The following is a 22,393-nucleotide window of genomic DNA, read 5'->3' as shown; positions in this document are numbered from 1 at the left end:
GAATTTTGGAAATTCCCAGAGGTACATTTTGGTACATTTCCATAGCTTCATCTTTCCCTCAAAATCTATTAAGTTTAAACTGGAATTATGTATCCCAATGCCTCTTGACCTGCCAAGTTTAATCTCAATGCAACAACTCTATGCAAAAGACTCTATTTCAAATTTCAGATTAATAAGGCTCAGATAGTACTCATATGGCTACTGCTTGTCACAGAGAACAGATCCAAATGTAAGTGATCCAGGAGATAAGCCCTATATTTATGGCTTTATTAGGAAGACTAATTCTGCACTCCATCTTAGACATTCATTAGTTTTGCCAATCACATGTCACATTTAGCACATTTACATACTCAAAATTCTCACTCTGTGGTATACTGCAAAAGGAAAGGGGAATCCTACCTCACCTCTGGCTGCTGCCTTGTCAAAAGGAAATACAAGAATACCAGCTGAGTCATTATGACTTCCTTTACCTGGATATACGAGTCTGAAGTTCTTCCACATGTATGGTCATCTGCTTCATCTGGTCCTTTAGCACAAGACAAGTTTCCTCTTTTGAACGTATTTCTTCCTCCTTCTTTTGAATAGTTTCAGTGAATTTCTTCTCCCATGTTTTTGATTCATCTATCACTCTATCCCTGTCATCCTGAAGGGAAGACATGCTCCTGGTGAAAGCTGCAAGCTGGGCTAGTGTTTTGTTTAGGCTGCCTTCCAGTTGCTTGGTTTCTTGATCCTTTGTCTTCAAGGAGTCTTGAAGATCACCAACAGTTGTTTCCACATAGTCTTTCTCCCTCTGCAAAGTTGCCAGCTTTTCTTCCATGTTTTTAATTTCCTTTGAGTGCTTGTCTTTTTCCTGTTCCAGTCTTCTCTCAAAGTCCTCATCTTTTTTCTTCATTTGAATTTTAATATTCTCTTTGTTTGCCTGCAACTCTTCTTTCACTTTGACACTCTCTGCTAGAACCCTCGCTGCCTCACTCTGGGTGTCATCCAATACTACTCTGCAGAGAGCAAGCTCTGCTTGGGCTTTCTTGGTGTCTTCAACTGCTTTAGCTAAAGTCTCTTTGGCTGATTCTACCTCTTTCTGAGACTCACTCCGCACAAATTCCAGAGCTTTAACAGTTCTTTCTAAATTACTGTTCTTTTCCTGGCTTTTAATACAGTCCTTCTGCAGCTGCTTAATTTCCTGCTGTTTCTGTTTCAGCAGTTCTTGAAGCTCCTTTACATGTGTGCTGCTGTCTCCCCTCCAACTGCATTTTAGCTTTTCTACAAATTCTGTTTGCTTTTCTGAACTTGCTTTACTTTTCTCCTTTACCATCTGACATTTTTCCTCCTCCAGTTCATGCATCATTCTCTGCAAACTCTGAAGCTCATGTTTCAGTTGCTCATTTTTGATCTGAAAGTCTGTTGCAACTTGCTGATAGTTTCCAATACTGCCATTGAGCTCTGCCAGCTGATTCATGAGCCTTTCTTCCAAATCATCCTTTTCAGCCTCTAGCGCATCCTTCAGTTCTGTCATCCTGACAAGGTCGTCTTTGGTTTTTTGGACCGTTTGTTCCATCTTTGCTACTGTGTCCTGAAGAGCATTCAATTCATGGACTTTCTCTTCCATTTGGGTCTCTAAAGCCCTTTTCTCTCCTGCTAAAGTCTCAACACATACGCGGATGTCACCCAGCTGTTGCTCTGAAGCCCTCCTATTATCTTCCAGTTCGGTGATTCGCTCTGTGAGTTCAGCTATCTGCTGTATGTAGGTACCAAGACCTTCACAAGGGCTACTACCTTCAAATGCTTTTTGTTCCAGCTCTGCAGTAGGAGACTTTGGTCTAAAACTTATGTCCACTTGATTTTCAGTCCTCTCCATTGGTGGTGGTGTGGCAACTGCCTGATTTGTTTCTTCCCCTATTGTCTTCTGAGCAACATACTTGTCTACCAGTTCTCTGCTTTCCTTCAGCTTAGATTCTGTTAACTGCAAATGACACTTTAAGTCTGTGATCTCTTGATTAAGAGACTCCTTTTCAGCCATTACTGTCTCAAGCTGAGTAGAGAGAGACTGGTAATCCCTCCTAGTGCTCTCCAGATCTTCTTTCAGACTAGCATTCGTAAAGACATCTCCAGCCCTGTGTAGCTCTCCATCTGTAAAATGCATGTCTGCTCTAAGCTTCTCATTCTCCTCCTCTAGTTCCAGGATCTTTTGTTGCTTTGATTTTGCAAATTTCCTCATTTTCTCCTTCATTCCATCAATTTCCTGTCCAGCTTCCTGCAGCTGCTTATCTGTTTCCTCTTTTTTTGCTTCAACACTTTTCAGCTTAATGAAAATTTCCTGCTTTTCCTGCCTAACAGTTTCCAAAACACGCTGAATCCGCTCAGCCTCATTACTCACATTCTCATATGACTGCAGGAGAGTTTCATATTCTTTCTGAAGCTCCCTGTATTTCTCATGCCACTCAGAACTCTCAGCAGCCTGAAAGCATTTCAAGGATTCCATTTCCTTCTCCAGCTTCTCCTTCTCTAGAACAACTCTATCTAGAGTAAACGCTAGGTTTTTACAGCATCCATCAAGATTCTGATTTTCTGTAAGTACTTTATCAACTTCTGCAATAAGTTTTTCTCGTTCTTCAGTGAGGCCCGCTAACTTTTCAGTTAAAGTATCCGTTTCTTTAACATGGCCACATATTTGGCTTTCCATACTCGTCAACTTGACACAAAGATTTTCAATAGTAGTTTTAGCATTAGCCAGCTCCTCTTTTAGAGATTTGCTCTCCTTTAGTGCCTCTTTTCTAGAGATGAGCGCAGCTTGCAACTTTCTCTGCATTTGATTCTTCTGTTTAGCTGCTTCTGCACCATCATCTTGCTTCTGAATGTCAAGCAACTCTGTTTGCAGTCGCTTGCTTTGTTCTTCATGTACCTGAGCTTGAGTTTCTAACTGACTACATAGTCTCCTGACTGAATCCTCTTTTTCCAGCAACTGTGCCTGCACATTACTGAGAGCTTCACTTTTCTCCTTTAACTGCACCTTAAGGAATTCCATTTCTTCATCCTTTTGGTGCGTAAGTGTTTTCAGGTCTTCCAGACTGCCCTCTCTAGAATTTTTTGCTTGACTCTCCTCCAATTCTGTCTGAAGACTTGCTGCCTTAGCTTCAGCTTGGTCAGAGGTTCTCTTCAGCCCTTCTATCTCCAAAAACAACTGTGCAATGTGGTCTTGCAAATTAAAGACTAATTCTGATTTGCAGGCAATTTCACTTTGCATATGGCTAACATTACATTCCAATTCCTCTTTCTCCAGCTGCAATTTTTCAAGTTTTTTCTTAAACTCTTCCCCAGAAACATCTGCAACTTGTACAAGCTTGTTATTCGTTGTATTTTCTGCTTCCGTGCATGAAGAATCCAACCCATCTTGATTCCCAAGAACACTCTCTGTCAATCCTTTCTGTTCTTGGAGTTGTCTGAGCTGAGCTTGGATGCTCTCCTTCTCTTTGCTTTGCTTATCAAATTGTTCTTGTAGGATGTTGTAATCATCTTTCTGCTGTTTCAGCTGTTCTCTGTGATGCCTGTCTTTTTCTTGAGCCTTTTTTATAGTGTCTTTGCGAGATGCCAGTGCTTCCTGAAGTTTTTTTTGAAGTTGTTCTTTTTCCTGTTCAAGAGTGGAAATCCTCTCTTGCAGAGCAGACTTTTGGTTTTCCTCAGGATTTGTAGCTGCTGAACTACTTTTTTCATTTTCTTCATCATCTTTTGGGCTTTTATTGGTTTCAGTTACTTTGTCAGCAATTTTCTGACTCTCCATGATTTCATCTTTAATTGAAACAATGTTTGTCGTACCTTGCAAGTTTCTCCTCATTTCCTCAATCACTGCCTGCAATTGTGCTTCAGTAGCTTCTTTAGCCAGCAGGTCCTTCCGGATGCTCTGCAACTCAGATTCCTTTTCAGAAAGCAGTTGAATTAGGTTCTCTTCACTGGGTTGGCTTTCAAGATTCACTTCTCTGCTTATCACGCTTGTCATATTTCCTTCCCCTTCAGCTTCTTGAGCCACTGAGGATTCTGATTCATGTTCTCTTCTCAATTGTACTAATTCATTCTCCAATTCGCTAACCTTCTTCAGAAGCTCCTTCCTGTTAACAAGTGCTGCTTGCAGCTTCCGCTTTACCTGCTCATTTTCTTTTTTCAGAAGTTCAAGTTTATTTACTAATACCTCACTTTCTTTACCTGCTGCCTCTGTCCCACACTGCTGCTCAGGTGCCCCGCATTTCAGGTATATATCTTTTGCTTCTATGTTTTGGTCTTTTTCTTCCTGGACTTTTAATAATAGACTTGTTTGCTCTTTAAGACTCTTCAGCTCATTTTCTAGAGAAAATTTCTCCTCATTCAACAGGACTATTTTCTCAGACATGCTGACGCTGATCTCTGTCATCTGCTGGTCTTTCTCCTGCAAGGTTTGTTGCAGGCTGTCTATAGACCTGGTGTGTTCAGCAACAAGCTGTTCTAGGCTTGCTGCTTCACATCCCTTTGAGGCCAAGTTTTGGGAAAGCTCTTCTATCTCAGCTGTATTCTTCCTCAAAAGTTGTTCTAGATCAAGTACTTCGCATTCCTTCTTCTTGATTTGGCTTCTCAGATCTTTTAGTTGCATGTCCTGGTCAGAAAGCTGAAGTTGCGCTTCATCCAAGTCTTTTTGCAAAGCTTCAATTTTTATCTCCTTGGATTTAAATTCATTTTTAAGGCTCTGGATTTGTTCTTTCAGAAGAATGCTTTGACTGTCTGACAGCCTCTGCTTTTCTGAAAGAGCTAGATTTTCCTCAAGTTGCTTCACTTGCTCTTTCAGTTCTGTTATGGTAGAAAGTTCCTTCATCTGACAGAGGAGCTGATCTCGTTCTTCAGACAAAACACAAAATGCACTATCAGAATCCTCAAATTTTTTTCTGTATTCCTCAGCCAACTGGCTTAGCCTATTTATTTCTGCACCTTTTTCTCCTAGATCTTTCTTATAGGATTCTTCCGATTTCTGCAGAATTATTTGCAGTTCTGTAATTTGTTTTTGTAACTTTATCTGTTCTTGAGATTGAGAGGTGCCAGGCTCTGGATCTGCTGTAGAGACTTCTTGCATTGCCTCCATCTCCCCTCTGCAGGGGACAGTGCTCCCCTGGGACACTTCTTGAAGACTGATTCTGTTTTCCTGAAGCACGTTAATTTGCTGCATCTCTATTTCTCTCAGTAACGAGCTACTGCCCAACTCATTTTGTGTATCTGAAGCCTTTTGCTCTTCCCTCTCAAGAAACTGTATCTGGGAACTATCTTCCAGCTGATTAGCTGTTTCTCCTGTTTGGTTACCTGTAGAAGTTTGGCCATTTGGGCCCTTGAGCTGCCTTTTCAGAAAAGTTATTTCTTCTTGGGCTTCTTTCAGTTCCAGCAGCAAAACTGACAGCTCTTTCTGTTTCTCTGCAGCAAGATATTCTAGAATTCCAGGTAGACAACTTTCTTCAGTAAACTGCTCTCTTTCATTGGGAAAGTCATCTGTTCTTGCCTAAAATGAAATAATAGGTTTCAATTTTCCTTTGAATCCTGTGAAAGAGTCACTTTTGGAAGTATCTGCTTTCCACATTTTGTCGTTTAGGGACACCCTTTCTTGACCTGGCTATTGCAATGAACAGTAGCCTCAAAAATAACAGGAGGAGTCCTCAGGTCATTTCTGTTCATTTCAGTTTCTGAAGTTGCAGCATGAAAGATTCTGGGTTTAGGATTAGACCATAAATGTAACTTTCTATTCCCTTTTTTCCCATTTTCTCTTGATTACAAGATAATATGATTCTGAAGTGTTTCAGTTCTCCTGTGATTCTCACAAGCCCTCCAGTGTACTTATCCAGCCACATTTTCCTGGCATCCTATCCATAGTCTCTGAATGAGGAGGTTCTGTCCCCTATTCTATCTGCCCATTTGACATGGCAAAGAAACAGCGTAGAAGCCCATATTCCAGTCTGTGTTTATCTCCAAAGCGAGAACAATAGACAAAGCATCTGGACCAAAGTGCTTGGTGTTTTCCAAATAACTATCTTAAGGTTTCCTCCCATCCCCAAAAACAGATTACAAAAGAAAAGCAAATCTTCCCAGACAGCATGGATCAGCAGCCCACCAATAAGTTAACATCTTGTGTTGTAAAGGCTGTCTGTTCATCAGTTTGGAGGGCAGAAACACTACAGGAGAGCTATCTCTTAAAGCCTGTTGCAGTGTTGCAACAACCACTTTAAGTTACGGGATGTTAAAAGAAACCCCAACTCTTTGGGGCCTTTAAACTAAATTAAAAGTTTTCATATCCACAGATGCATACAATACTGAGAGAAAAAAAAGTTTTGGACTAAATTTGTACCTCAGGGAGCACCAAAGCATCATCAAAAGGCTTCTGCACTTCAAAATTCACCAGTTCTCCTGACATACCTAGGGATAAAAGGTACACTTGTCACCATCAGCATAACGAGTTGCAAGTAAAGTCAGTAGGTAAGTGGAGAAACAATATATAGGATTGGAGCGTCTCTAGTTTCCAAGGTGAGAAAGACAAAAAAAAAAAAAAAGTTTGAGCCTATGCATTGCACCCAGACATCCCCGACAGCAGTGCACATGCAAAACCTCCTGCATTTACTGCATGATGGCACCATCTAAGTCTACACTATATGTAATCTCTACAGAAGAATAAAGAGGCAAAGAGAGAAGTGAACTAGGTAAAAGTTTGCTTCATTTTGGTTTTTGGGTATTTTTTTTTTTTTAATTATTTTTGGGGGCAGGGGTGGTGGTGGTAGTAATTCCAGACGTGAAAAGAAACTTACTAGCTTTCAGAGAGGAACCCAGTTCTTCATCTTACCTTAATTCTCTTCTGTGTCTTACACATCAGCCTTTTCATCTACAAACACACTCTCCCTTCAAACCCTCCTCCCTTTCTCATCTTAGGAACTACTTCTTTCTTCTCTTCTGATGTATCCTATCCATCACACATTAGAATGTTCTCTTCTACCTCGTGTGCATCTTTTCTATCTCCTGTACATCTTTAGATTCTGACCTCAAAGCTCCTCTTTCCAAAACACTTTGAGATTTGTCCTTGAAGCTTTTCAAATTTCCACAATTTTCTTGTTACGTGCCTTATTCTGTGTCCTCACCTGTAGAAGTAGAAGAGCAGTCTATATAAGAGGCTGGAGCTTCCAGAGTCTGCAAGTCTTGCCATTTCACCTCAGGTCCAACATTCTTACTCTATTGAATGAAAAATACTTAGTTTTGGCCATGATCTTTGCATTAGAAGACAGCTATCTTAGTTTTTACTTGAAGCTTGGTAGAACAGCAGGCAGCTATCAGTCCCAACCTTAGACGCAACTCTGATGCTTAATGAAAATAAACTTTTAAAAAAGGTACATTGGTTTTGATGCCAAGCAAGAGACTAAGACATATCTCAGCAGATTAGGATATCAATGAATACAACAATTCTAATAACTTCCTTCCCACCTTGAGATGCTTCCTCTTCCATCTTCACTGCTTCAAAGGGACTAACTATAGATTCATAACCTTTCACTGAACCACCCAAGCAGAGAAGGTGAGAAGTCACATGGTTTGTCACTGTATGCCTCACTACTCTGGCAGATAAAGAACCTGCAGTCTTCCCAGTAAAGCTACACCAGGCTTCACTGCACAGACAAACAAACCACCCCATAACAATCTATTAACTACTATACATCTCCCATTTCTCTGTCAAACAGGATGGAACCTGACTGTTGAAGAAGATGGAACACACTGGAAAGAAAGGACATTTTTCTATTTCACAGACACAAACTCTTTTTGCCCACACAAAGATGCTGAATAAAGCCAAGGAAATTGGTTAGTTTGCTGTTGACATCCATACAAGAACTAAGACTCATCTACTAATTTCTTCATTCTGAAAAATCCACTTGTAAGTTAACATATGCACTTAAAATGAATGGCAATATTTCTGGCTAGCTCCCAATATGTTGTCTTTTACCACAACAAACAATTGACATTGTTCATACTATTTCTGTGGGAAAAGGTTTGAACTAGAGTACAAGGACACTACGAGTCAGCACTAAGTAAACTGTCTCTAAAAAAAGCTACTCCCTCCCACCCCCCCAAAAAAAGTAAAAAAAAAACCCAACCCAACAATGGAAAAACTGAAAACAAAATGAAGTGTTCGGAATTAACATTTGCTGTAACTATGTAGAATGTAAGCACAGGGCACTAACAGGTCACACAATCATAAAGAAAAGATCTCCAAACCCAAGTTCTAGAGCACTTTGCCTTTGTTAGCTCCAAACACTGAAATGCAGTGTATGGCATGCATCCAAATAACTTGTGCACATGACCCAAACCCCTGCATTGGGTTTGGATCCACACATATCTTGGCCTAAAGTCATGGATCAGATACACACATGGCAGGATATAGCTGTCCAAGTGTAAATACTCACACGCAAGCTATTTAGCTAGATTTTTTTTATAATTAAGACATTGAAATGGACAACTCCAGGGCTGGGTTCACTGACCCATTTTCAACATCCACCTTATTCCAGGTGAATCATATGCTAAAGAACCTGTTATCTCTACTGTCTATGAAGGGGCTCTAGAAAATAGCTCAAAGACTGCCCTTGAAAAGACCGTTTGTGTGTGTGTATCCGTTGATCCCCTAGCTTACATTCCAATGGCCTGTAATCGAGGTGTAAGAGCGCGAAGTCAAGCAGGATGAGCTGACTCACAATGCATTCTCTAGTTCCAACATGAGTCCCAAATGTCAACTTTTGCCCTAATACTTCACAGTAATATATATACTATAAACTCTCTCTGATGGAGAAGAACGTATTAGATAAAACACAGCATCATCTTCTTCCCCCTGCTGGCAGGTTAGAATAGAGTGGAGCAGTCTATAAAGAGCCCTTACCTTGCTCTAAGGTAACTAACAATTCTACAACAAAGTCTTAGTATAGATACACAGAGGCAGTCATCTCCACCACCTTGTTGACTGAGCATAAAGCAAAGCAACAGGTATCTAACCCTGCACTCTTCTCACCAATAGGCTGACTGCAACGGGACCTGCGGCTGTTCACAGTGGAAGAGTACAAGGACAGAGTCTACTTGTCTCCCACTTAAAGAGAACTCGGCTTCCTCCAGTCAGCCTGCCAGATCCCCATCAGAGCAGTGGGAATGGATAGGGTTGGTTTGAAAGGCATCCAGTAACGACAGCTGAGCCTTTGGAGTTGCATTTCCTGAGACTTGCCTCAGTTTAGTCTATGGTTTTGCCAAAGAACTAACTCACAAGAGGTAGAAAGTAGCACGAATATGGATTGGGTGGATGAAGGACACAAGAATTCCACACAGCCAGCAAAGGGAAACACAGTCTGATAAGAACACAGTAGAAGCAGTATTTGGAAGCTATTTCTGTCTTTCATCGTTAATCCAGTTAATAATAACCTTCCAAAGAGGATTGTTAAAAAAGGCCATAACAGCTTAGCTGTTTTAAGGCTAGCCCTTGACCTATTTTAGTTTTAGCTTATTTCAGCTGCTTAATCATTACCTGCTTTGCATTTTCTGCAACCATCCCAGCTTCCTGCTGAGGCTCCTGGAGAACAAGTTGAAAGTGCGGTATTTCTGAAACATTCAAACACAAACAATTTCTTTGAAAATTAAAACTCTGATTTAGAGAGTAAAAGGATATTCTTCCAGGAGCTTTAGAGAACAGGGCACATGGCTGTTAGTAACACTTATGTAGTGGAGATATATAACATTGTCATTGGATAGTGTGTTTTAGTTTTTTTTAAGAGGCAAACCACCAAACAACATGCTGTTTTAAGCACCTTTTAGAAAACAATAAATGTTGTTATACAGACTAAACTTAAAGGACAGCTGATAGAGTTTCAAGTTTTAAGAAATTTTTTTTTTTTATAAAGGAGGGGAAAGAAAGAAGTATTGTAGCAAAATGTTTTAAATTTCATTTGGATAAAAACAAAATGAGAATTTGTTAAAATTAGAGAAGAATAAAACACTCGAGGGCCAAGGTCCAAGTCAAGATTGGTACAAGAACTCAACTGCTCTTTGGCTTAGGATATTTTTATACTTATATTTCTCTAAACAGGCATATAAACACCATTTATCATAGGTATGTCACTGTATATGATGAAGTGACTGGCTTGGTAGATGAGTGGAGAGCAGTGGACATCATCAAGGCCTTCAGTAAGGCTTTTGGCACTGTCTTCCATAAGAGGCTCGTAGAGAAGCTGTTGATGTATGGGCTGGACAAGCAGACAGTGAGGCTGAATGGCCAGCTCAGAGGGTGGTGGTCAGGGGCACAAAGTCTACATCAGGGCTCAATACTGGATCTGATCCTGTGCAACATCTCCATTAACGATCTGGATGATGGAGCAGATTGCACCCTCAGCAAGCTTGCAGATGACACAAAACTGGGACAAGTTGCTGATACGCCAGAGAGTTGTGCTGCCATCCAGAGCGACCTGGACAGCCTGGAGAAATGGGCTGACAGGAATATCATGAAGTTCAACAAGGAGAAGTGCAAAGTCCTCACCCGGGGAGGAACAACCCCATAGCACCAGTTTATGCTGGGAACTACCCAGCAGGAAAGCAGCTTTGCAGTAAGTGAAAAGGCCCTGGGGGACCTGTCTGACACCAATCTTACCGGGAGCCAGCAAGGTGCCCTTGCCACAAAGAAGTATCCTGGGCTGCATTAGGCAAAGTATTCCTTTGCCTCTACTCAGCACTGGTGAGGCCACATCTGGAGTACTATGTCCTGTACTAGGGTCCCGAGTACAGTAGAGACACAGACATACTGGAGAGAGTCTGTCATGGTTTAATCCCAGCCAGCAGCTAGGACCACACAGCTGCTCAAGCAGTTCTCCCCATTCTCCCCAGAAGCATAGGGAGAAGATGGGACAACCAAGAGTGACACACAGCTAGATCTGCTGTTCATAAGCAGGGAATAACTGGCTGGATATGTGATAATCAGTGGCAGCCTTGGATGTTGTGACCATGAAATAGAGGAGTTCAAGATCCTGAGGGAAGTGAGGAAGGCAAGTAACAGAAGTACAGATCCTAGACTTCAGGAGACCAGACTTCACCTTATTTGGGGAACTGGTAGGTGGGATCCCATGGCAGACAGCTCTGAAGGACAAAGGAGCTCAGGATGGCTGGCAGGTTTGTAAAGACAACAGTCTCCAAGCACAAGGAGAGTTCATCTCAACACTTAGGAAAATAAGCCAACATATCAGGAGGCTTGAGTCCCTCCAGAAATCAAAGTCCTCTTGGAGCACCTTAGCAGGCACATTGAAGAGGAAGCAGTGACTGAGAAACAGTCAACATGGATTTACCAAGGATTAAATCATATTTGGACTACCTTTTATGCATTTGTGGATGAGGAGGGAGCTGCAGACAGCATTTACCTTGACTTTAGCAAGGCTTTTGCCAGTGTCTTACACAATATTTTTGTATCAAAAATAAGAGGTCATGGTCTGGACTGAAGGACAACTCAATGCATAAAAAACTGGTTGGATGATCAGGCTCAGAGAATAGTGGTGAATAGGTCATACTCTATCTGGAGGCTAGTACCAAGTGGAACGTCACAGAGGTCTATCTGTGACCTCTCCTGTTTAACATCTTTATCTGTGACTTGGAGGTGGGAGAGTCCACACTCAAGTTTGGAGAACACAACACACTGTGAGGAAACAGCTGATACCCTCGCTGGCAGGGCTGCCATTTACAGCAACTTAGACAGGCTAGAAGAGAAGGGCAACAGGAACCTCATGAAATGACAAATGTAAAGTCCCACCCCTGGGAATGCAGGCTGGGGACCAGCTCTGCAAGAAGGGATGAAAAGGATCTGCTAGACATTAGGCTAAACCTCAGCCAGCAAGTGTGCCTGGCAGCAAAGTCAACAGCATCCTGGACTGTATGAACAGCAGTCTAGCCAGCAGATCACAGAATCACAGAGTTGGAAGGGACCTCTAGAGATCATCTAGTCCAACTCCCCTGCTAAAGCAGGATTGCCTAGAGCACATTACTCAGGACTGCATCCAGGCGGGTCTTGAAAATCTCCAGAGAAGGGGACTCCACAACCTCCCTGGGCAGCCTGTTCCAGTGCTCTGTCACCCTCACCGTAAAGAAGTGTTTCCGTGTATTTGAACGGAACTTCCTGTGTTCTAACTTGTGCCCATTGCCCCTCGTCCTGTCACTTGGAACCAATGGAAAGAGCCTGGCTCCATCCTCCTTCAACCCACCCTTTAGATACTTGTATGCCATAATAAGGTCTCCCCTCAGCCTTCTCTTCTCCAGGCTAAAGAGTCCCAGCTCTCTCAGCCTTTCCTCATAAGGCAGATGCTCCAAGCCCTTAATCATCTTAGTTGCCCTTCGCTGGACTCACTCCAGCAGTTCCCTGTCCCTCTTGAACTGGGGAGCCCAAAACTGGACACAGTATTCCAGTTGCGGCCTCACCAGTGCCGAGTAGAGGGGGAGAATGACCTCCCTCAACCTACTGGCCACACTCTTCCCTATGCAGCCCAGGATTCCATTGGCCTTTTTGGTGACAAGGGCACATTGCTGGGCCATGGATAATTTACTGTCTACATAGATAGATCAAAAATATTATCCTCTTCTACTCAGCACTCATTAGACTGCATTTCAAGTACTGCATTCAGTTTTGGACCCCCAACATAGGAAAGACATTGATAAACTGAAGCAAGTTCAGCAGAAGACCACCATGATAGTCATTGGACTGGAGCACTTTCCCTATGAGAACAGGCTGACGGAACAAGGCTTTTTCACCCTGGAGAATAGACAGCTTTGGGGAGACTTAAAAGCAGCCTTCAAACACCTATGAAGAGGTTAGTGAGAAGACAGAGCCAGGCTTTTTACAGTGGTGCAAGGTAGGAGGATGAAAGACAACACACATATACTGAAACAAAATAGGTTCCAGCTGGATGTAACAAACACCATTTTGCCATGAGGGCAGTCAAGTGCCATGACAGGCGGCCCAGGGAGGTTGTGCAATCACCATCATTGGAGGTTTTCAAGACCTGACCGGATAAAGGCTTGAGCAACCCAGTCTAATCTCACAGTTGATCCTGCTTCTAGGAGGAAGCTGGACTACAATCCACCTTTGGTCCCTTCCAACGTAAATTATTCTGTGATTCTATAATTCATCTCAGTTCTAGCTCATTCTATTACAGATGATGCCTCAATCTTTTAGTATGTGAGCCAGTAAAACCACTTATACAGTACGTCTTTCTTCCCCAGAAATATCAACTTAGAAGCATTAAAAACAGGCCCCACTTTTGTGAAGACATAACTGTCCATGATGATAGGAAACGTATGTTAATATAGATGCAAAAATAAAATTCAGGACCAAGTTATACAGTTCTGTTAGGGATAAGATCTTTTGTATTTTCCAATTCTGAGCACACAGAGAGGACACAGCACTAACATATTGTATAAGGTTTTCTTTGTGGCCCTTTAAACTCTTTTCTATATACAGTAGACTATACAAAATGGTATTTGCTAAATTAAAAGTATTATGTATTTTGAGGAGGCTCAGATTAATTATTTTTGTGAATCCTAAAATATGGAAAGCAGTCTGTCCATTTTCTGTGATAATGGCTTTCCTTTATCAATTCATACCACACTGTAGTCTTCCAACAACTTTTTCTTCCACTAAGTGAGCTAGGGAAAGCCTTATATCTAATGTTAAATTATCTATACAACGACTATGAAAAGTAATCTCTAGCTCTCAATCCAGATGCTTTCTTTCTTTGAAATTGTCTGAACTTCATAGGCTTTTCCTGAAGATGCAGGATCATAGAACCATTTAGGTTGGAAAAGACCCTTAAGATCATATAGTCCAACTGTTAACCTAACTCTTGTCTATCTTCTTAGTATAGAGGGGAAAGTAGAAAAAGGTAAAGTCAGTGGTCTCTTACATACCAGGAGGAGAGACATTCAATCACTCAAAATGCTGCTTCAAGAAAAGTTTAAGGAATCCATGTGGCTAGTAAAGATATACTGCCAGTACTAAGCTCATGAAAATTAAAAGACTGTACAAAGATTTCAGAAATGTTTACATTTTAGAAAATAACAGTTAAGTAATTTAGAAGCATTTGTTGAGGTCTGCTTGAAAATCATCAGAAATTGTAAAATATATGTAGATCCTTATTTCATTCAACTCAAGTTTGGACTGGAGTACGGTGGGCAGCTTTAGGCATCACACTTTAAATAAGACTGACATATTAGAAAGTCATCAGGAGGCCAAGAAGAGTAACAAAGTATTTAGAACCTACAGAGGAGGTTTGAAAGATGATGATTTTTCACATGTTTCCATTTAATCTTTTGGTAGCGTTTTGTTTTGTGGTTTTGGGTTTTTTTGGTTTTTTTTTTTAAGAAATTACATCTCCCAATGTTTAAAATGCTAAAAAAATGTCAGTGGCCAAGTGTTCAACACACCCACTGAAAACAGAATTACAAGAAAATAAATCTGTTTTTAAGTAAACACAAAGTAAACATGCATCAAGAAAGACCATGTAAGTAACATGTTAGTGAAGCTCTAAAAGTCACTGCATTTTTCAGGTTCTCCTTCCAGTGGAGGAAGGAACTGCTTTTTAAGAAAGCTGATGAAAGCCTTCCAGGTACATTCTGGATACACTCAATCTTAACTCAAGGTATGATATCAGATTAAAAGCTGGTCTTCTGTAAGGCCTTTGATATGGTCCTCCCAACATTCTTGCCACTAAATTGCAGAGACATCAGTTTGACAGATGGACTGTTAGATGGATAAGGAACTGGCTGGAAGGCTGTGTGCAAAGAGTTATAGTCAATGGCTCGATGTCCAAGTGGAAACCAGTAACGAGTGGCGTCCCTCAAGTGTCTATACTGGGACCAATACTATTTACTATCTTCATTCATCACATAGACAGCAGGATTGAGTGTACCCTCAGCGAGTTTGCAGACGACACCCAGCTGAGTGGTGCAGTTGATTCGCTAGAGGGATGGGATGCCATCCAGAGGGACCTGAACAAGCTTGAGGAGTAGGCTCGTGCAGACCTGTGAAGTTCAACAAAACCAAGTGCAAGGTCCTGCACCTGGGTTAAGGCAATCCCCAGTATCAATACAGACCAGGTGATGGATTGAGCAGAGGTCTGCAGAGAAGTACTTGGGGACACTGGTAATTTAAAAATTGGTCAGAAGCTGGCAATGTGTGCTTGCAGCCCAGAAAGCCAATCATACCCTGGTCTGCATCAAAAGAAATGTGAGCAGCCAGTCAAGGAAGACAATTCACGCCTTATACTCGGCTCTGGTGAGACCCCACCTGGAGTACTGTGTCCAGTTCTGGGGTCCCCCAGTACAAGACAGACATGGATCTGTTAGAGTTCAGAGAAGGGCCACAAAAATGATCAAAGGGCTGGAACACCTCTCCTACAAAGAAAGGCCGAGAGACTTGTGATTGCTCAGCTTCCAAAAGAGAAAGCAAAAGGAGGCCTTATTGCAGCCTTTCAAGAGGGCTTCTTATCTTTGGGTTGCCTGGAGAAGTTGTTGGTTGCCCCATCACTGGACATGTTCAAGGTCAGGTTGGATGGGGCTTTGAACAACCTGATCTAGTGCAGGATGTCCCTGCCCAGGGCAGAGGGGTTGGACTAGATGATCTTTAAAAGTCCCTTCCAACCTAAACCATTCTATGATTCTAAGTGATGTCTTAAAGTCCGTTAAAGACCTGCATTTCTGAGTTCATGGAATATAAAGAGAGATAGGAAATGCTTTAGGACTGCAGGAATCTGGTTTATTGGTGATCATTCCCTCACCAGGATTCTTACAAAGAGGGTATATCTCTGAATGACAGGAAGCAAAAGGAATCTATTTCTGCAAAAATCAAGACAGCTTATTGCCATAGCATACCCTACCCTAAAGTCAAAAACTGTGGGAACCCAACTTTTTATACCATAATTCTGACAGTGTGGTGATATTACTGCTACCAGTCTACATGTCTAGACACTCAACACCAAATCAATTGTTTGTTTGGTTTTTTTAATGTGGCATATGTACAGACCCTTTACTCTTTCAGCACCAGCTATCAAAAATAACCCCCCCAGAAGCACCACCTGCAGATTGTCAGCATTCTGTATCACGGAGGAGCTACTACTTCAGTTATATCTTATTTTGTACAATCTAAAAATATGCGAGTGAACAGCATCTTGGAATATAAAATTTATTTTATCATCCTTAGGCATAACCAACATTAATGCAACAACAACAAAAAAAAAACACAATAAAAAGAAGCCATTCATTGAACTTAATATGCCCTATCACAACAAAGCTAACTTTGCCACCCTTTTCTAGAAAAGTCTGTAATCACATAATATTACCATCTTTGCCTTCATCCTAGCTTTTTCATGTCTTCTCCATGTTCTTTGCACCTATTACCATAGATGATACAGGCAGGAACATGAAGTACATGAACCATACAAGTAGCAAGTTCTGCCCACTCTGTCTCATGGCCAAAACACCAACCATTGCTTCGTATTGTAAGACAACACCATGCAGGTAGGCCTATGATGTGCAGCCTAGTCTTCTTAATTCCAGATGGTTTACTTATGCGTTTCTGTCAGTCTTTCACTGTACCAGATTCAAATAGTTCCTTTTCCCTTTAGAATTAAATTCTAATTTAACCACTGGAAAGAATTATATAGTATTTTTGAAGATCTTGGCAATGAAAGCATAGTGACCCAGTAATCATGCACATGTTTATTATCTAAGAATAGGCAAGAGTAATTCTTAAATATTTTAAGAATATTAAAATAAGTAAGGTAATCATACCACCTTCAGTCTTCTGTCTTTCCAAGTTTTCTGTGGGCAGGAACGAAGTCCCATTCTGATCTTCCTGATCTATTATTTTTGCCTGTGAAGTTGTTTCATCCTGTTTAAACATAGGACAGAGGGGAGAAAGATAAATTTCAGTACAGTTTATACATATACATTAGCCTTCAATCTGTCAGTTAAGCTTTTAACAAATCAATTGGCAGCTTTTAAATTACTCAGATTGACTCCTATTTCTTTCCAGGCTTCCATAATCATAGCATGTCTGCCCATCATTTGAGAGAACCGTAAGAGCCTTTCTCAAGCAATACATCATAAAAAAAGGAATTCCAAACATTTCATTCAGTTTCAGTTCCTCAACATATGGGAAAATTTCAGAAGACTCGTATGAAAAGATCATACCTGTTTCTTCAACAGCTCATTCTGACAGCAGACAAATTCTTCAGATTTCTCTACAAGTTCATCTAATGGAGGGGAAAAAGGGAGTTAAAGTGTGTTCTTACCATTTTTGCTGACATATATCCAGTTTACATGTATGCACAATACCATACATGGTAAGTCCCTTATCTTTCAGTCACTGTTTCTGTTCTGAGCCGTAAAGGAGGTGGAAGAAAATCAATCTGAAATGATAGCTTGAGCCAAGATCGATGTTATTAGTTCTAATACAAGCCTACAGAGAAAATGGTACTGCTTGCTTTCCTTGGTTGTTTTACTTAAAATTTCAGTAGAAATTCAGACTCTGGAGAATGTGGCACATCTAAAAAGAACTTACATAAGTTGATGGAAAAATCCAACAAGTTATTAAAATTAATTAAAAAAATACATTTGGCTCAAGAAATCCATAAACGTCAAAAGATCATCTGCTGGGACAGTACACAAGGAAAGCACCATATATGCTGCCCTACTCTTAATGCTCCTCCTCTTGCAACTGGCTTTGGTCACTGCCAAAGACAGAAAGGTGGGACTGCACCAGACAGACCTGTAATTTGATACAGTACAACCACCCCTAAGTTCCTATGCAATTAGGAATTGTTACACCAAGACTTTTTATGAGCTACTATGAAAACAAACCCAAACAGAAGGCAACCCAATGATTCTCTGGCTCTTGAGAACCTGCTTCACCAAACTGCTGTGCTTGCTCACCCTGTAGCTTCTGTATCGTAGCACTGTTTTCGGCAGACAACACCAACAGACGGTCAACATCCCGTTTCAGCTGATCGTTTTCAGCTACAAGGGCAGCATGGCTAGAGTGCAGCTCTTGCTCAGCCACCTTAAGACAACTGATCTGCAGGTTTTTCTCTTCCACCTCCAGCCTTTGTTTCTGCTCCAGGTCTTTATACTTCACCTCTAATTCAGCTTGTGCTCTTCTTGCCTCTTCCAGCTGTTCCGAGAGACACTGTACCTCCTCCTGCAAGCGATGGGAGGACAGCTTCCTCTCAGCTAGTTCCAGCTCCATCTTTTCCCTGAGATCCTGAGACTCTTGTCTCTCTGCATCTAGCATACCCCTCAGGGAGCTTAAATCCCCTTCCATCTTCTGGCACTGATCTAGGAGTGTCTGTAAAAGGATATGGAAATGAATTTAACTCTCAACTAGTCCAATACATTACTAAAACAAAGTACCTGAATTATATTTTAAAATTGCCATTAAATCCTTTTCAAATATCTACGTAGCACAAAGGAAGAAATAAATATGGCAGAAATCTCAAATTGTTGAAAAGAAACTGCCCTACTATTTGTAAATTGCAAGAAAGCAATGCTGGGAGAAACAAGAACTCTCAATTTTGGTAAAGAAAAGATAAGTCTTAATTTAGAGCAGAGGAACATCAAGGAAAGAAACAGTAGGTACAGTGGTCGTGAGTTCTCTTTCAGAGGAAAGAAAGCTTCCCAAAAAGGGGAGGAAAGGCTACAGCAAAAGATGGAGAACTCAGCAATTACAAAATACAATTAAAAACCAGAACAAAAGTGTGTATGCGAAAGGGGCTCAAAAATGCTGACATAGGAAACTGGAGGTAACAGAGTGCTCCACACAGTGCCTACTGCTTCAAGAAAGAACCCAGAAAGCTAGTCAACACTGATCAGAGATTTAAGACAACCAAGGAACAGAAACAGACCCTACACTTGCCAGAATTCCTTTTGTCAAAACTTCCTCCTCCTGGAGCTGGGGACTGTCAGCATAGCTAGTTTCAGGAGGAGGCTGATGAGGAGCTCCCTTTTTAAGTAGGAAGGGAAGCTTCAGCCACATGGCCTCAAGTTTGTATGTCTACCAAGGTGTCCCTCTGACCATATTATGTGTGTAGGGGGGAGTCAAAGCCACAGAGGAGGAGTCAGGGGACCCCAACAACTACGCCATGAAGATATCCACGCCACCACTCCATTAAATACCCTGGTGAGCAATGTAATCAATAGTCAGTACAAGTCAGCTCACTGGGGTTCTTCACCTCTTCCTGGTGGTAAGAGGTCCCACCACTGTGCCTGGCTGGAACAGATGGGGAAAAAAAAAACAGAGCGGAGCATAAGAGTGTAAAAGTTATCAAAGTGAGGATCAGCACTAGACTGGCTGGAGAATGTGTGGCCTATTAACATGAGAGAGATACAGTACAATTCTCTTCTAAAGAGATGGAGAATTATTTTCAGAAGTTCAGATATTGGAAAAAAAAGTTAAAAAATACACTAATCCTATATCTGCAAACAAGCCTTTTAAGATATTGCCAGTCAGTCTCACCTCTGCCGAACAAGATCATGGAGCAGATCCTCCTGGAAACTATGCTAAGGCACACGGAAAATAAGGAGGTGATTGGTGACAGCCAATATGGCTCCCTAAGGGCAAATTGTGCCAGACAAATTTGGTGGCCTTTTACAATGGCATTACAGCATTGGTGGATAAGGGAAAAGCAACTGACACCATCTGGAGAAGAGAAGGCTTTGGGGAGACATTATAGCAGTCTTTTAGTACTTAAAGGGGGAACTACAGTAAAGGTGGGGAGGGACTTTTTACAAGGGCATGTAGTGATAGGACAAGGGGTAATGGCTTCAAACTGGAAGAGGGCAGATTTACATTAGATATCTGGAAGAAATTTTTCACTATGAGGGTGGTGAAGCACTGGCACAGGTTGCCCAGGGAAGCTGTTGAGGCCCCACCCCTGGAAGTGTTCAAGGCCAGGCTGGATGGGGCTTTGAGCAACCTGATTTGGTGGAAGGTCTTCTGCCCATGGTGGGGGGGGCAGAACTAGATGATCTTTAAGTTCACTTCCAACCTAAACCATTCTATTATTCTATGTTTCTAGGGAGTCTAGCAATAGGACAAGGGCTAACGGTTTTAAACTGAAAAAGTGTAGATTTAGATTAGATATCTGGAAGAAATTATTTACTGTGAGGGTGGTGAGCCCCTGGTGCAGGTTGCCCGAAGAAGCTGTGGCTGCCCCATCCCTGGAGGTGTTCAAGGCCAGGTTGGACAGGGCTTTCAGCAACCTGGGCTGGTGGGAGATGTCCCTGCCCAGGGCAGGGGGGGTGGAACTACATGATCTTTAAGGTCCCTTCCAACTCTAACCATTCTATGATTCTACGATTGTGTGCTAAACCCTGTCTCAAGGGGCACATACATATATAGCGATATATGCACAGACTTGATCTCATTCTCTTCACGCTCCAAAATGATTAAGTGAGCACCAATACCACTCCAGAAGCTGTGTCATCATATTAGCAAGTTCTCAGAAAGACATACCAAAGAATACCTGTCTATACTCTGATCTGGCCTGGATGTTACAGCCCAGAAACAGCGTAGCTACAGCAGCACTGTTTTAGGCACTTTTGTCTTAGGCGAAGCATTGTGTATTTGATGGTTTTGAATTTATCAGTCAGCAGCATGGAGTATGCATAGATTTTGTCCCTGTCCACTTGCCCAGAATCTAGGTCGCTAGAGATGGCTGTTGCAGCATCCCTATCCCCGCTGTTTGGCTAGACCTACTATAAGCTATGCATACAAACCTGCAGCTCCAAAACCTGACCTGAGGGAGAGCCCCCAGCTGATTTCATCCTGGAAACCTGGTGCCAGAAATAAGCTAATCTGGTAACATCTGAGCTACTGACACAGGCCCTATCCACCACTTACACATCAGAGTGAGGCAATAAGCAAAGCATGAAAAGGTACCTGGTTTTGTTGTTCAGCAGTACGTAATTCATGCTGCAGCAATTCTACCACCTGAGTTCGTCCTAGCAGAGCTGCTTCCTGCTCCTCTAGCTTTCTCTGAAGTGTACGCAGGTTCTGTGGGAGAGACAGTGCTATACCAGTATCTGGGAGGCTAACATAAGACAGCTGGATTTCCTGGTTTTATCCATACACCTAGTTTTCATACCACAATTACTTTAATTGCCTGAATAACTTCATTTTTGTTGATACTTATTCTGGAGCCCTGGTGCAGTAGGAAGAGCTCACCATTGTTTCACAATTAGGGAACTGGAACACAATAATTTAATATTTCTTTTTAACTGTTCTTTCTTCAACTAATAGCAAATCAGCAGACTGAAGCTAGGACTTCGAAAGTCAAAACTGGCATCCCCAAAACCCTTAAACAATCAAATCATCTCTCTTCTCAGCCCTTCTGAGTTACTTTGATGAGAACTGCTCTCTCAGGGTGTCTTCAGACTGGTAAAATTTCTTTTCCTTTCTCCTCCCATAATAAGATTATTACATCAAATATACCTGCTGCATCTCTATTTCCATATCTGACTGGGCCACTATCTTGAGCAATTCAGCTTGGTGCTGGTGAACCTGCTCTTCTAGGAGAGCTTCCTTCTCCTGAATCACTTCCTGCAGGGAGCTCAGCTGAAAAAATAAGCCACAAAATAAAAAAAAACACCAACAAACACACAAGAAGGTTATGAGCTTGATAGACACACAGGCTTCCTTTCAACACACACCACCATATTATGTGTGTGATGAGGTCTTCAGCTTGATAATCCAGTATGTCACCTTGGTCAAATGCCATCTTTATCCTACTACATATATATTATGTATATATTAACTGATAATATTTCAGATGCCAGAAAGCAAAAACCATAGAATTTAATCTAAAAATATGCAGAATGATAAAAGACATGATTATTATAAAATTACAAGTTCATAAAACTTCTGGGTTTTTATTTGTATAGGATGCAGCCCAATTCACAGATCACAAGCTAAACCTGCAATTCAGAGTATTAATAAAAATCTTTCCATAAATAAATACGTAACAGCTGTTCCATTACATGATGAAAAGCTCCTCTGCGCATCCACTGCAGACACAGAGAGGCAATGGAGCTGAAAATACTCTGCCCCAGCTATTCCAAAGCTCATCACAGAACAGCAATGGCAGGCAGAGAAGAATCCAAATCCTGCCTCGGAGAAAGTGGCACCCTGTCCAGGGCCTGTTGCCCCCTCCTCAGAGAGCCATCAGTCCCATTGTCAAAGTGGGAAACCCATTAAGATGACTCAACTGTGGAGCACCTTTTGCACCATAGGTGGTTACTGCCTAGGGGCATAAGGGTATATTATGGGACACAGACCAAGAGCATTTTGGGACTGCAAAAG

General features: G+C 41.6%; 1 protein-coding gene across 1 annotated transcript in view; it reads right to left on the bottom strand.

Moving 5' to 3' along the window:
• GOLGB1 (golgin B1) overlaps positions 1-22,393 on the bottom strand; it is a 62,317-nt gene that overhangs the window by 26,540 nt on the left and 13,384 nt on the right. Inside the window, exons 6-14 of the mRNA XM_082498385.1 lie at positions 21,527-21,649; positions 20,975-21,088; positions 17,971-18,382; positions 17,230-17,291; positions 16,831-16,927; positions 9,539-9,612; positions 7,128-7,218; positions 6,347-6,414; positions 471-5,506 (exon numbers count right to left, since the gene is read on the bottom strand). Of these exons, the coding sequence (XP_082354511.1) occupies positions 471-5,506; positions 6,347-6,414; positions 7,128-7,218; positions 9,539-9,612; positions 16,831-16,927; positions 17,230-17,291; positions 17,971-18,382; positions 20,975-21,088; positions 21,527-21,649 (6,077 nt within the window). The remainder of the gene's footprint in view (positions 1-470; positions 5,507-6,346; positions 6,415-7,127; positions 7,219-9,538; positions 9,613-16,830; positions 16,928-17,229; positions 17,292-17,970; positions 18,383-20,974; positions 21,089-21,526; positions 21,650-22,393) is intronic.

This window comes from Vanellus vanellus (genome assembly GCF_965231255.1).
Source record: "Vanellus vanellus genome assembly, chromosome: 1".
NCBI classification, from domain to species: domain Eukaryota; kingdom Metazoa; phylum Chordata; class Aves; order Charadriiformes; family Charadriidae; genus Vanellus; species Vanellus vanellus.
This window is presented reverse-complemented; position numbering and strand designations above follow the sequence as displayed.